The following is a 15,665-nucleotide window of genomic DNA, read 5'->3' as shown; positions in this document are numbered from 1 at the left end:
AAAGAATAGACTCAAGTACAATTTTTTTTTTTTTTTTAATTATACAAAGCACCTCTTCTATTTCAACTTGTACTTTTTTGTATTTCTATTTTAAAATAATAAAACATGATCAACTTTTTTTTTTTTTTTTAAGTTTAGGGTATTTATTTTCTTATTTTTATTTAGTTAAGCACAAATTTAACCTATTGATTTGAATTATTCATTAATATTCATCGATAACGTCCACTTATTATACAAATAAGTGTAATTCAATATAATATAGAAATCAAAGTTATATTTGACAAAAAAAATGTACAATAGATTTTTTAGAAAATCAAATTGAAATAATTTACTTTAAAAAGAGAACTTCGTCAAATATATTATTAAAATGTATCTTATATATATATATATATATATATATAATTGTTTTAGAATAAATTTAGTTAATTTATTTTAAATTATCTAGTTAACTTATTCTAAATTATCTTATATTTTAAAATAAAAGTATTATTTTATTAATACTAGAAGGGTGTTATGTAAGAGGTGGAGTGTTTGTGTATCATCATCCAAATTTCTCAATTTAAATAAAATGTATTTAAATTTTCTAAAAAATTATAAAATTTCTAAAGTTAAGATGGACTTTCGGATTGAGTTTTTTGGGTCAGAACCCGACCCGTATTAAGGGTTTACCTGGGTAGAAAGGACTTGTTGGTTCTGAGACTAAATCCGAAAGACATAACACATAATTCAGTTCAAATTCAAAGGTTGTGTTGTGTGAATTTGGATTTGCAGTTACTCAGTTGCAGTGATCAATCCCAGTTCTGAGCGGTGTATGTCCAAAGTTTGTATTGTTGAAATTATATATCTTTACGTGAGTGAGTGCCTCTACCTTCCGCGTTCCATTTTCCAAGCTTTATCTGAATGAAAATGTCGTTTATTTATTCCTTTTTTATGTTATATATTCTGCAGAATAACAAAAGCGGTGCCGTGCTCCTGTAATTTTTCTTTCTTTTCCCAGTTATTGTCGAAGGTTTTTCGGTTCAGTAGAAAAAAAAGGGAACTTGTATTCAAACTTCATGGTAAGCTTTGTTTTAGTGTTCACTTTTTTCCAGTGTCTGATTATAGCACCAGCTTTTCTTCTTCATAAAATAGAATAAGGCATTAGACATGGGCAAGAGCCCTTCTAGCAGCAATCCTTGATTGAAGTGAAGGAAGAAAGCCAAAAGCTCTAGTCCCATCTCTTTCTGTTATGGAATTGGATAGTTACTCATATGAAAAGGGGATTTGGTAACAGCCTAAGACAACAGGGTTTACAGGCGTAGCCCGTATGGATGTAACTTCCATTCCGCTAGTCTGCCCCGTAGTTCAAGCTTGAAAAAATAAGTGCCACTAACCTAACTTCTTTCGATTTCGAGCTTCAGCACCGGATTCAATAGCAATAGCAAGGGATTCTAGCAGCCTTTCTGTGTATTCTTTATTTAGCTGCTATATTGTGTGATGCAACTGGATGTTTTCTTTATTGAATCTTATAGAGTTATAGTATCAAACTAGAAATAAATTATGACTGAGCTACCTTTTGTTGAGTTTTAAAATTTTTTAATGCAGTTAGGTTTTTGTTTTTTCCCCTATAATTATTTTGTCTTAATTTTTTTCAATTTCATTGGTTGTTTTTTCTGGTTTGTTGTACTCAGGAGGTATTCAAAAGGGCCATACTACAGCCTGGGCCACCTGAAAATTTTGCTTTGAAGACAGTCCAAGAAATAATAAAGCCTCAGGTATGAGTACTCTTTTGAAAATTTGACTCCTATGCCGTACATGGTAATGGTTTGGGCACTTTATTCCTGGAGTTACCTTAGAGGTGGTGGTGGTGCTTATTGGAATTTGTTTGCGTCTATTAGTTTGATTTCTTTGGGTTCTTGCCGAGTGGGCAGTGATAGTTGCCAGGTTGGGTGATATCTGAAAGGTACAGAAAAGGATGATATTTGAATTTAAGGCGCTGTTAGAAAAGAATGGAGGAACTGTTGATTCGTAGTAGTCCACCCCCAAATAGTGACGTGGAGCAACCAAGCCAAAAAAATGCTATAGTAGGATAGTAGTATGACCACTATTTTGAACTGTGAACCTTATACATGAAGTACGCTAAACATGTATATATGCTGAAAAGTAAACAAAGAAATACCCAAAGTTAAAGAGAAGTCATTGTTGTTCCAACTTTTTAGAGAGATTGGGGACCGAATAGAGAAGAAAGAAGTATATACTTGGTTGAAATGGCAATGGGTGGGTCACAAAGTGGTGAATAGCTGGGAATTCGTTGGAGAGAGGTGGATCTCTGTAAACTGGTGAAAATAGAGCCTGAACATACTAGATATTTGTCAGAAACGAGCTGCATGGCAATGTTGTGGGCAGCGATGGAAACTGGTGGAGGAGTAACTGTTCAATAGTGACTGTGCTTGCAGTTGGAGGGACGCATGAACTAATGTAAGGGGAACTGGAAAAGGCCAACTTAAAGAACCTATGTGATTTTCCAGTGTCAATTCCCCTGCCCCCTGGCCAAGCTTGAAACAACACTCAAGCAGAGGCAATTTGAAAACAGCAGGCCACAAACAGGCAGGATGGCAACATTTAATGATGCCTCTCTGCCATCATAGCCGTGCACAGTGTGACACAGTTCCGAGGATGGGATGAGTAGGATACCATGATAGTGCACTTACTATTAACTACTTTGTTGATTGTGGAAGGGTTTTAGGTTGTGGTAGCTGTAGATCTCATTTCAAAATCTTAAATTTGTTTTTTTTTTTGGTTCCATAATGAATTTTTTGTGATATAAAAGAATTTAAAATATAACTTTTTTAATTATTTTGGAAATCTTGAGAGTTCTTCTGGAAGACTCATTCTTCATGGTGTATGTCTTATCTCTCGCTCTAGTATAAAATCAGCTTTTTTGATGACTTACATTGTCTGTCCGATATTCCATTTCCATTATGTTTGCATGGTAACTGATTGATAACGCTTGCCTGAGGTTTTCTTTGTGGTAGTTTTCATGTGATTTTGTTAACGGCTGATTCATTTGTGTGCAACAGAAACAAACGAAGTTGGTCCAAGATGAGAATCAATTCCTAGAAAATATTTTACGTATGCTGCTTCAGGAGTTTGTGGTATATCTAACTGTTGCACTTATTCATAATTCATCATTTGTTTTTTCTGTCCTTGTTGAATTATAGCAATAATCTAATTCTAGAACAAGGATTCCTTGTAAAATACCATTGAGAATGTTACTGCCGTGCATCAATCATAAATGGTGCTTTCTAGGATTGCCGCCCTCTCCCCTCCCCCTCCTCTATTGCATGGTTTTATGCTTGATATGTACAGGAGCTGCACTTTAATTTAATTTCATTTTACACAGGGACTTTATTGCATTAGTCAAATTCACAAGAACTAAAAAGTGTTATGCTTGTTAGAAAACAAGAGTTCAAGCAAGTGATGGAAAAAAACAGGACATTTAGACTGAGAATATTGGAATTTACTAATTCCCTGGACTGTTTGTTACACAAAAAAAGTCCTTATTCCCATATTTATCCTTATTCTCACATTTATACTAATACAATTACCAAACATGTTTGTGAGACAATGTGCTTTCTACTGCATGCAAGACAAACAAATACTTTATTCCCAAAACAATTGCTTATTTCAGTGAGCTATGTTACACCCATATGCACCCAACTGTATCCAAGACCAGTAAATATGGTCAGCAAAAACTGGACCAAGTATTTCTACTACTCTTTTTCCTTGCATTCAAATGTTAAGAGTTGTACCTTATGGAGTGTTATCTAGATAACTAAGCCAAAAGAGTGTTCTAAGAAACATAATTTAAGAATTGAGTCTATCCAATGCTTCTCTTGCTTATTTTCCTTTCTCTGTTTCATTATTGCCTTGGGTATGTCTGTTTATGATCTGAATTATTTTTCTTGTGCCTATGCTTCAGTCAGCAGCAGCATCTTCTGAGAAAATAATGCAATTTGGGCAATCCATTGATTCTAGTGGAACTACTCAGGGATACATTCCTCGCCTCCTTGGTATATGCACCATTCCACTTTTCAGAAAACATTCTTTTTCGGTTCTTTACATTCAATTGTTCTTATAATTTTGATGTAGTGTATATTTTGCTCTTATACAAGAAATTTTATTTTTTGACTAGAGCATTTATTGAAATTTATAAAGCACATATGTAATATAAATATCGTAAAAGGAACAATACTAGAAAATTATGTGGAAACTATGGCCATAAACCAGGAAGAAAACTTAGGACTAAGCATATTATTTGTTGTGTTACATGTATACAATTTAGTATATGTAAAACTTGTGACTAATATTGCCACACACACACATTCAACAATATTAATGAATTTTGTGATAAAAAAATTTGAGAAAAAAAAATAAAGAAGACAACTTGTTTGATTGTATATTCAAGTAGTTATTTTGTGCAGAGTAATGTCTTTTGTGATTGGCATTCTTTATAACTACATTAAACTGATTTCCAATTATTTTGTATGTGTTAATGCCAACTTTATATGTACTTGTTAGCACTTCTAAAATTATTTTGAATTCGCAACAAGACTGGGAGAGCTGCAAAATTGACTAGTTTTAGGAGTTTATGTTTTTTGTCTTTCTTTGTGCCTTTTCCCTTCTCTTTGTTGTGGATTTCTCATCCTCTAACCAGCTCTGCATAGTTGAGAACCTGCTCGTTTGGTCTCTCCAAAAAAGCTATAATGAGTTTTAGTTGTGTTTTAATTGTATGCAAAGTTTTGTGTTCCTCTCCTACTCATGCTGTGTTTCGAGTTCACTTTTCAGATATTGTACTATATCTGTGTGAGAAAGACCACATTGAAGGTGGAATGATTTTTCAGCTATTGGAAGACTTGACAGAAATGTCTACAATGAAAAACTGCAAAGATATTTTTGGCTATATAGAGAGTAAACAAGACATATTGGGCAAAGTATATTTCTCAGTTGTTTTTAGCTCTTTGTGCTTGTCTATTAACTATTTATAGCATAAGTACCATATCATGGCCTGTCTTACTCAGGAACTGTTGTGTCTGTGTGACTTACAGCATGAACTTTTTGCTCGAGGAAAACTTGTGATGCTGAGAACCTGCAATCAACTTCTTCGACGTCTGTCAAAGGTACATTTAGCACAAGTACATGGTCTAATAAAAAAATTGCTGTAGTAAATTATGAGCTCTTTGTTACAGATAAAAAAAAGGTATTTTGATTTAAAATAATTTAGTAATTTGGTTTTGGAGACATTTATAAAAGAGTAGAATCTAATTATCATTGTTTACAATCACCAAATTCACTTTAAAGAAATTGGTAAGTTTTATGAGAATCATTTTAATTAGATTTTAGATTCTTTTCAAATTCTAATTATTTTGGAAAACTTTAAGGTGTGAAAAACCTTTAAAAGTGAGTATTTTCTTAAAAAAGTTGTTTTATAGTAAAATAGCTGTAACAAAGAGATTTTATTATTCCCGCTTCTTCTATGTTTCAACATCAATGGCCCTTTTTGTCTCTTCTACGTTTCTGCTTTTTTTCTTTTTTGTTGTTCATGTTCACCTCTCGGTGAATGGTGACTTGTATTGTATGCATATTTAGGGGCTAATGAGGATATTTGCTTGATGAATTTGTTATATGCATACCATCATATGATGCAGTATGCAGTTTAAATCCTTGAAAGCAAAGAAATATGATGTCCATTTTGGAAAAAAATTAGAACAAGGTGTTTTGGTAAAAAATATTTCTATTTTGGAAACTATTAACCTCTACACTGGGTTATTAAATCAGTTAGTTAGCAATTAACTCATTGGATTCTTTAAAAATTGAACATTGCTACTGTTTCCCTTTTGTGGGGAGGGGGTGCTAAGGCTGAATTCACACCATTATGGGTGGTGGTGATCCACTTTCTTTTGTAACTGGTAGAAGTCCCACATCAACTAAAGATAAGTTATGTAAGTGAATTCAAACTTCACCTTACAAACCAGTGTTGTAAGGTTGAGTTAGACTTAAAGTTCACTTCTTACCAATATCCATTTATTCCAGCTATGAAGTGCTTCCAGTGGGATTTCAAGATCTGTGTTGTAAGTAAAGTCATGTTTGGTTTTTGAATAAGTATTGTCGTGGGCTTTATAGTATTGAATAAGTATTGTTTTAAGTCAGGATTGCAGAGGATCCATATTTATGTGTGAAGAAATTACTGTATTTGGTTTTTCTGATGACAGCTGTAATTAGATGTGTTGTTTTTTTATGTTATAGGCAAATGACGTGGTCTTTTGTGGAAGAATTCTCATGTTTTTAGCTCATTTCTTTCCATTATCAGAGCGGTCAGGTATAATTATGTAAACTAGGTGTGTACATGGGTCGGTTCTCGTTGGTTAGTTACCAATGTATCACCCTGTTCAGTAAAAAATATTGCATTGGGTTTGGTCGGATTTCTGCATTTTTTTTTTTATTTCACGTAGTCCAACCCATCCTTGACAAAGTTGGGTCAATTGGATCACACTTTGAAAAAAAAATTGCTAAAATTTGCAATTTGAAAACATGTTTTAGAATAACTTTTTTAAAAAGTAGACTATATTATTTAATATTTGAACAATTGAAATTTAATATTTCATAAGCCCACATTCAGTTAATAGAATAATGGACTAAATTGAATAATTGTTATATTATTATTATTATTGCTTAATAGTTTTAGTCTGGTTGGGATGGGTTTTGTGTTGGGTCGGGGTTGACCCAATCACTGAGAAAACTCAATCCAATCTATTTTGAGTTGAAATATTGAGTCGTCGAGTTATCCGACCAAGTGAACATTCCTAATGTAAGACTATATTCACATTTGGTGTCAATTTCCTTTTCCTGAATCCTTTGTCACTTTGATGGTTTTGATAAACATTTGCAGCTCTAAATATCAAAGGAGTTTTCAACACATCAAACGAAACAAAATTTGAAAAAGAACCTTTGGAAGGTATATTTTAATTCCATTTTTAATACATTCTTATTAATACAAGTAAGGTTTAATTTTTCTTTCCAGCTAATAATTTCTTTTTCCTCACTTTTCAGGCATATGCATTGATTTCAATTTTTATCAGACTTTTTGGGGACTTCAGGTGGGTCTTCATTGCAATTTTAGTTCTTGAAGTTGGAAAAGTGGTCTCTTCCATTTTCTTACATTGAATCTTGTCTCACTTACAGTACTTATTCGATTTGTTTCTCAATAACATTTATAATATGTTTTATCATTAATAAAATTAAATCATCAACTTATAAACTGCATTTACAACTTCCTTCAATCTAATCATTGAGAGAGGAGGCCTTTAATTCTTATGCGCTCTTTGTACCATATTTTGATACTTATCTCCTTGTGTCATCTATAATGGGTTTATTTGTTACACATTCAAAGGGACTTGATATGCCTACAATTTTTTTCACTTTTGCTGGTAGGAGAATTCCTATTCTTTATTTATTTATTTTTTTCAATTTCTTCAAAAAATTATTTTATCTTGACAAAATCTGAAATTCAAGATGGTCCTTGTATCTGTTAAACTTACAATATGGTTACTTCTTTGGAGAAATACTTTGATAATATATTAGACAATCATATAATTAGTAGCTTGAATTTTATTTTAAAAAAGTTAAACAGGTGGATGAAATGCATTGTTTCCTCATGGTCTTTAAATGGAAAATTTTCTAACGAATAGTTCTCATATTAAAGCCAGTGTATACCATTTTGGCTACTTTTTATTTCAGAAAGAGGCTTAAAATGTGTGTTTGATCAGTCTTATTTTCTTTGATGTAGGAATTTTTTTCTAACCCTGCTTCCGTAAGTCATGCTCCGATAAAGTGGCAGAAATTCACATCTAGTTTGTCGGTAAATATTTACATCATAGTTCTTGTTTGTGTATGTATATATGCAATTTTTTTCTTGAATATGATATTGCTGCAGTTCTTGCATTTTTACCTCTGATATTTTGTTGGATAAAAGGTTGTATTAAATACATTTGAAGCACAACCTTTGACTGATGAAGAAGGAGATGCTAATAATTTGGAGGAAGAGGCGGTTAATTTTAGTATAAAATATCTTACAAGCAGCAAACTAATGGGTCTAGAGGTAAGCAGTTTGACTGTTCAATTTTAGTTCAGATGTTCTTGTCTTGACTCATGATCACCTCATTCTTTTGTTCCTTTTTGGTGGTGGAATGCTAAATAGTTAAAGGATCCAAGTTTTCGACGTCACGTTCTTGTACAGTGTCTTATATTATTTGATTACTTGAAGGTAATTTAAAAAATTAATGTCTTTGTGATGTATTAAACACAATCTATATTAGTTTATGGTTTCAACTTCATTTGCATTTAGGCCCCTGGAAAAGGTGACAAGGATTTGCCATCTGAAAGCATGGTCAGTGCTGCCTACCTTGATTTCTTTAGATTATGCAATATATACTAAATTGTCTTCACAGTTGTATACATATTATGACTATCTATCGGAGTGCCTTCTGCATCTCTTTCTGAGTGCTCACTATTTGCTATCATTGCTTTGCTATTCATGTTCCATACTGTTCCTCTTAAATTACTAGAACCTGTTATGTCTAGATTTATTTCATGCCTTTATAATTGAAGGTTTGTCCTTCCTTGCTAGAATCCTACTGGCAATACATTTCATAATAGCACAAAATAGGAGCATAGGAATCCTCTTTGTGCTATTAAAGTGTACTATAAAGTAAACAAAGAGAAAATTATTAATTTGAAAAAGGGAATTCCGATCTCTATGCAAATTATAATATGTATAAATGTTTGTGGGCGCAATGGCCTTTCCAAACTCCCTTTAGATCTTTGAACTAGCATTTTAAAGCTTGAATAAAATGTCCACCTTGGTACCTTAGATTGTGAAAGAAAATCAAACATAACTTAGTGAAAATATATTACGGAATCATGATCAGGAGTATGTGGTTGACCTAGCTTAAGCATGCTGAGTTTATTTTCATTCTCTCTTTATATCCAGGGTTTCATGTTTGTATTAGTTTTCCATTTTTTATTCAATTTCAATACGTAGTTTTCTTTGACAGTAGCAGTATCAAGATGCTGTTGGCATTAGTTTATGGCTAATTTCTTTAGGACATTAGTATCCTCCATCATGTTATTAGATTGATATAAATTTGTATTTCAAACAGACATGCTTTGTTATTGTTTGCTTGCTTTCCTGCCATTTTCTGGAAAAATGAATTGGTCTTCTTGGAAAGAGGAACTTTCTCTTACCTTGTTATTTGTTTTCAAGACTGCTTGTTTTCCTTTAAATGTATTGTTAGAAACTGTTTTGATTGAAGTACAATTGTTTACATCTAATCTAACCTTGAACTGCATATTTTCTTATTTAATTCAGAAAGAAGAGATCATATCATGCGAGGAACGTGTTAAAAAACTTCTTGAACTGACACCACCAAAAGGGTCAGAGTTTCTTCACAAAATTGAGCATATATTGGAACGAGAAAAGAATTGGGTAAGCATCTTCCTTTAGCCCTTCCTCCCTATAAACACTTGATTGCCTTTTACCATTAAACGTGAAGATTATATTTAGAATTTAGCTTAATATAATCCTATTCTGTACTTTTTAGGTGTGGTGGAAGCGTGATGGCTGCTTGCCATATGAAAAGCAACCTATAGATAAGAAAGCAGTACCAGAGGGATCCAAGAAGCGGTATGGCTGTTGACCAAAAATGTTTGGCATGTGATATTGGTTTAAGATTATAGAATAGAACTATTTTAGAATCTCGAAGGAGATAAAAAAAATTATTTCCTTAATTTCTTAAGGTCATTGTTTATTAATTAAAAACTAGTTATCTATACATGGAAGTTGCAGTAAACAACCAATTGAGTGACATTTTAAATTTGGGAAGTTTATGTCTGAGTAATTGAAACACAGCAAAGTGGTTACATGCAATATACACTTCCACTACTGACGGCATTTTCAACGTTACTAGTTGACTGCAAGAAGTAAATAACACTTCTTTTGTGGGGGAAAAACACCTGTCAATGTTTACTTTAGAGCTGCAATGGGACTGAACTCTGTAAATCTTTGAAGGTCATAGGTTAACACTGGGTAAAGTACATGTCAATTTAAAATATACTTCTGGGTAGAAGATAAACAAAATATATATTGCTCACAACAAAGAAAACCACTTCTGTGTAGAGGTGACAAGTGGACAGGATACAACTAGGCTAAAATGACAGGCATGTGAGATTCTTTTTATTTAGAAAACAAAAATCTGACCATAAGCCACTGTCGATTATTTTATTATTATCATTGTTGTTATTATTATGCTACTAATTTATACTGATTCTTTTCACAATGCTATCATTGTCCCGCTTACCATGTTCTGTGTTCAGTAGGCCAAGATGGAGACTGGGAAATAAAGAGTTATCCCAGTTATGGAAATGGGCAGATCAAAATCCGGTAGGTTACTCTGTACAGAGATTGTGACTAGTTGTCAACCGGAAATGTCTTTCTACGGAAGTTGATGATTGTGGATGCTAAACGTAGGGTGATTTAGATATTGTCATGATATTCTGTACTTTATAATCAAAGTGGTTTTGCCCCTGGTTGTATTTTTGAATTTTTAGGCTCATCACAATCTGTATAGATATTCCCCTTTTCTAATGACAATTCATTCATTTCAAACCTAGCTGATGGAAATGAAGCATCTCTCATATATTTGAAGTAATTTTCATTATCTCTAAATATTATTATTTGACACACATTATGATTCACAATTTAAACTTTGCTTGGCGATTCATGATTTGAATCCTCAATTTGGTAACCTTGTCAGTATAGATTATTCTTAAACTCTAGGAGAGAGAAATAAGGAGTTGACGTATTACTGAGATAGCATGGGTGCTTTATTTATTCTAGAGAAAAATTAATCAATACGATAAATAGAGGAGATTTGATATCCTCTAATCACAAAGATATGATAGGGGAAAAAATAAAAAATTTCCTAATAATGCATATTTATATTCCTTCTTATATAGGACCACCTTTTTATTTCTATAGTTATAACTGTTATTATTAGATTATCTATGGATTAGAATTGTTTTATATTTCAATTGATTTGTTAGACATGCTTTATGTCTCATCTTGAGAAGCTAGAATTTTGGGCATTTTATATTAAATTTCTTAGCGTGTGAGTGGGTTGTTCTGAATGAGAATCTTAAAATGAATTATCTTTTGTGTTTGCATTGATGTTTTACTTGGTTTTCTTTTCCATGGTAAAGACATTTCTTTATTTCCATTGTGTTGATTTTTTCTATTTATCAATTTTTTTTATAATCAGAATGCTTTAACTGATCCTCAACGAGTTCAAACACCTTCAATTATGGAGTACTGGAAACCCTTGGCTGAAGATGTAAGCTTGCATATTCTTCTGCAGTTAGCATCTTGATTTTCCCTTCCTGTCTTCAATAATATTTCCAGACTGGTTGTTATGAATTTTCCTCATAATTTGATGTTCAGTTCCTATCCTTCCCCCCTTTCCCATTTTACTGAATATCAAAATTGTTTTACATTTTTGAAATTACAGATGGACCCCTCCGCTGGAATAGAAGCTGAATATCATCACAAGAATAACAGGGTAAATCCTCTAATTAATTTTTTTTTTTTGGATGAAAAAGAAGTTTTATTTAAGAAAAATAAGGAAAGTAAAAATTTGAGAATTTGGTATCCTCAAAAACTTCAACAATAAAAAGTGATAAAGAACAAGGAGATTAATAATGCTGCTAGACTGTCTATTCTCTCTTCATATTAGAAATGAAAACTCCCTTGACAATTGAAACAGCACTCGGAAGAATAGTGAAGACAGCAGAATATATAAGCCTGTCCAAAACTACTTAATACTTATTTTACGAAAAGACACGTCTGGCTGCTATCTATTGCTCCAGTGTCTCTGTTGTCTATAGTACCCATGGCTCAATGGTATGGAAAGTGGAGATATAATCGCTGCAAGGATGAAATGAAAAGGCAGAGAAGGAACTATCATCCACTTATCTAACTAGATTTTCTAGAGCACTTAGCCATTTGACAACTTATTAATTTGACTAGAGCATAAACTATGTAAAACATCTTCCATAAATTAGGGTGTGAGATGACTATTATCAACTCTTCCAAGCTTCGACTTCAGTAGTAGAAATAACCACACGTGGGCAAAATCATCTTTCGTCCTTGACCTTTTTTTCGTTTCATGCATGCTCTCCGGGGTTGATTTTTTGGACGTGACGAAACAAATGAGTTTGAGTGGGGCATTTTTCCGCCAATTATTTGGTCAAGCACTTAAATGCTAGCTTGCCTCCTCATGCATAGTCACCTTTTTCAACCACTTATGCCCTTGCTCTATGATACGACCCTGATCTCACTAACACTAGTGACTGTAATGAGAGTTGCTTGTTGTATTAAAAAATCATAAAATCCAAACCAAGATGTTGACAACCTTGGTCACCATGAATGTGATATTAAGAGTGGAACTTAAGGTTATTAAATATCTTCAAATTTTCATCTGTAAAGTAACTTGGACCCAGTAGCAAATCGTTTAGATTAGTCGTGTTCGTTATGTTGTTAAGTTGTATAGCTTGAAAAGCATTAAAAAAAATCTTCTAATAAATTTTATCTGAAAAAGAAATGTAAATAAACAAAGTAAGGAGTGTTCTCTGTTTCAGGAATATAAAAGAAAAAGAAAGAATAAAGCAAAGCCAGTGGAAAAACAGAAAATTAAAACGAAAGAGCTCTTCAATTATCCTTCAGAGAGTAAAGACATCCTTGTGAAACTCCCTTTGATCATAAAGGGGGCATCACAACTTCATCCTTATAGTGAGTCTGAAAAGAAACAATTTTCATTTAAAATATGGGCATTTTATTGCAACCAAAGTCTCAAAACAGCCGCATACATAGCAAAATGTAATAGAGTAGAATTTAAACAGAAGAATTCTTCCCAATTTTGTAGGTGCACATTTATTGTCTGATGGTTTTAGCCTTTAACTTGAAAATATGCATCTTAAAAATTCTATTTTCTTTTCAATTCAGGTTTATTGTTGGAAAGGTCTCCGGCTTGCTGCTCGACAAGACTTGGAGGGGTTTTCTAAGGTAACAGTGATTTTTTTTTAATGTGCAATTTAGTATGTTTATTATTTTAGGTTGTGTGAAAGTCAGATTTTGGTTGCAGTTTACTGATCATGGCATTGAAGGGGTTGTCCCACTAGAGCTTTTGCCACCAGATGTCCGATCTAAATACCAAGCTAAACCAAACGACAGAAGTAAACGTAGCAAAAAGGAAGAAACAAAAGGCTCTGCACATCAAGTTGAGGAAAATCAGGTTTGTTGATTCAGATCCACCTTTCCATTTTTCTTTTTCAATTACATCAGCTAAAGAGAAATACCATGTTATAGAGTACTGTAGAATTGGGCGGTTCAAATTGGTGCTAGTTGGTTGTGTGGTAATTCGATAATTTCTGTTTTGCTATATTTCTTTATAGTTCAACTAACATATTTAAGGTTGGTGGCAATTCACTTTTAACGTCAGAGATTAATGCATTAGGAATTAAGCATATTCTAATTTGTTGGTTTTCTTGTGTCACACAAGCCTTTTTGAAAGGATTAGTGACAAAACATGTCACGGAAGATGGTATCGCTCTAGTTCATGTATCATGTTGAGAAGAGAGAAACTAAGAACGAGTATGATGAATATAACATATATACTGTTTGATTGCTTTTATTTAAAAGGTTTTATTTGTAGCAAGCTTAAAGTTTGGGAGGAGTGTTAGAATATATGAAAATATAAAAAATTATATTATTGTATCTTACAATATTCTTTAGGATTTGTTTCCTTAATTTGTTAGGATCATAATTAGTAATAATTATTAGTGCGGTGTTTTATGACACGTCAAATACACCAAAACATTGTAATACATCATTTTTTAGTCTCAACTCTTCTCTTTTTGTCTTTATTCTGCATCTGTAGTAACAAATCCAATGCTTAAAAGGAGTTCCTGAAATCACTTTAGCTCATGCATTTTTTTCTTCTCTCTTAAAATAATATAGATTGCCACAACTGCAACTGAGATGGATGGGGATGGCATTCGAACAGATAACACAGCAACGCCTATGGAATTTGATGGTGCCAGTGTCCCTGGTACTCAAGGTGGAACCCCAACACCTGAAGAACTTCAGAAGCATAGCTCAGACACTGATGTAGGACAGGAAGCCGGCCAATTAGAAGCAGATGCTGAAGTTGAGGCTGGAATCATAGATGGTGAGACAGATGCAGATGTTGATTTAGATACCGTTGGCTGAGGCCAGGCAAGTTTGCAGGTCGACATGTTAAGGATGATGAACATTGCGAGTGATGTTGGCATCATGTTTTTTGGACAAAGATAGCTACAACATTAACCACCTGGCCAAGTTAAATACACTTGCTGTTTTAATTCTTCGATATTAGGAAGGACATTATGTAGACTTTTGGTTTGAATGTCATTTGAAAATGGTTCTCTCAAATGAATATGGCTCAAAAGAGGAATGAAATATTGTAAATCTGAGTTTTTCATTAGTATTCTCTGTGCAATCAACACTTGAAACTGGTTTTATATGTCAAACATCAAATTGTGGGATTTGAGTTCCTGAGGTGAGGTGTGAAATGTGAGACAATAAAATATATCTATCTATTATTATTAGGGATTAAATTACTTTATTAATTGAGATGGAGGAATTTAATGGGGAAAGAGGGGGGAAACAAAATTAACATTTTCAAAAGAGAATTGAGATGGAGGGAACGAAGAATCCAGAAGACAAAATAAAATGACAGTTGTATGCAAAATGTGTTCTTTGTGGGAAGAGAAGTTTTGAAGAGAATTTACTTTGATGCTTAATTTTTGTTATAAAAGAAACAGTGTTTTCTTAGTTCAACAAATCAAAATCTCTTCCTTTTCTTTTATTTTTTTTATTGTTTTGGTGCTTGAAAAAAAAATTGAGAGAAAATTAATATTTTTCTTAAAGTTTTTGCTTGTAATTGTTTTTCCCTTTTTCAATACTGTTATTTTTTTTCTTGGAGATAGAGAGTTATATGATTTTCTTTTCTGTAGTAAAATTATGTTGTTTATTTTGTTTCTCTTTTACATCTTTTATTATAGTTTATTATAGTTGTGGATTCTTAAGTTGTTATTGTGGATTATGATGTTATTATGAAATCTAACCATGGTATTAGAGTCAAATTTAAGATGAATTAGAAGTTTTATATTGATTCTAAATGAGTAAGATGGACAATATATATCGCAGAACTCATGTATTTATTTTCTTAAAATTTAAGGTTGAAGATGATATCTTCTAATAATATGAATTTATTCACAACTCATTAGTGTTAAAGCATCTTTATTGCAAATTGAGGTCATAAATCAGGTTAATTTCTGCTTAAGCCCGGCCCAACTTTGTTCTGTCAAAAAGGGCTTGAGGCAGGTTGACAGACCAATTGAAAACCAATTGACATTTATAACTCGGCCTGCTGAGCTGTTGAGTAGAGGGTTGGCTTGCCAATTTTTTTCCTATCATCGAAAATTTAATATCAGATGAAAATAGGTTTATATATATTCACATAACTTTAAGCAAA

General features: G+C 32.7%; 1 protein-coding gene across 6 annotated transcripts; it reads left to right on the top strand.

Moving 5' to 3' along the window:
• Positions 1-694: 694 nt before the first annotated feature.
• LOC106762555 (THO complex subunit 1) lies at positions 695-14,633 on the top strand. 6 transcript variants are annotated; one of them, XM_014646533.2, is made up of 22 exons: positions 695-850; positions 998-1,058; positions 1,671-1,754; positions 3,060-3,134; positions 3,962-4,052; positions 4,828-4,973; positions 5,088-5,159; positions 6,286-6,358; positions 6,929-6,994; positions 7,090-7,136; positions 7,826-7,897; positions 8,012-8,137; positions 8,237-8,302; positions 8,384-8,425; positions 9,407-9,523; positions 9,639-9,721; positions 10,411-10,477; positions 11,355-11,426; positions 11,601-11,651; positions 13,094-13,153; positions 13,233-13,382; positions 14,108-14,633. In XM_014646533.2, the coding sequence occupies exons 2-22, from the start codon at positions 1,056-1,058 to the stop codon at positions 14,357-14,359; spliced, it is 1,815 nt and encodes a 604-aa protein (XP_014502019.1). In that variant the 5' UTR covers positions 695-850; positions 998-1,055; the 3' UTR covers positions 14,360-14,633. The 6 variants fall into 6 exon arrangements, with proteins under 6 accessions (XP_014502019.1, XP_022636916.1, XP_014502018.1 ...); XM_022781195.1 differs by having other exon boundaries at positions 949-1,058; XM_014646532.2 differs by having other exon boundaries at positions 695-854.
• Positions 14,634-15,665: the final 1,032 nt, after the last annotated feature.

The sequence above is a fragment of the Vigna radiata genome, chromosome 5 (assembly GCF_000741045.1).
Source record: "Vigna radiata var. radiata cultivar VC1973A chromosome 5, Vradiata_ver6, whole genome shotgun sequence".
NCBI classification, from domain to species: Eukaryota; Viridiplantae; Streptophyta; class Magnoliopsida; order Fabales; family Fabaceae; genus Vigna; species Vigna radiata.
The sequence above is the reverse complement of the archived record's forward strand: the minus strand, read 5'-3'. Positions and strand labels throughout refer to the sequence as shown.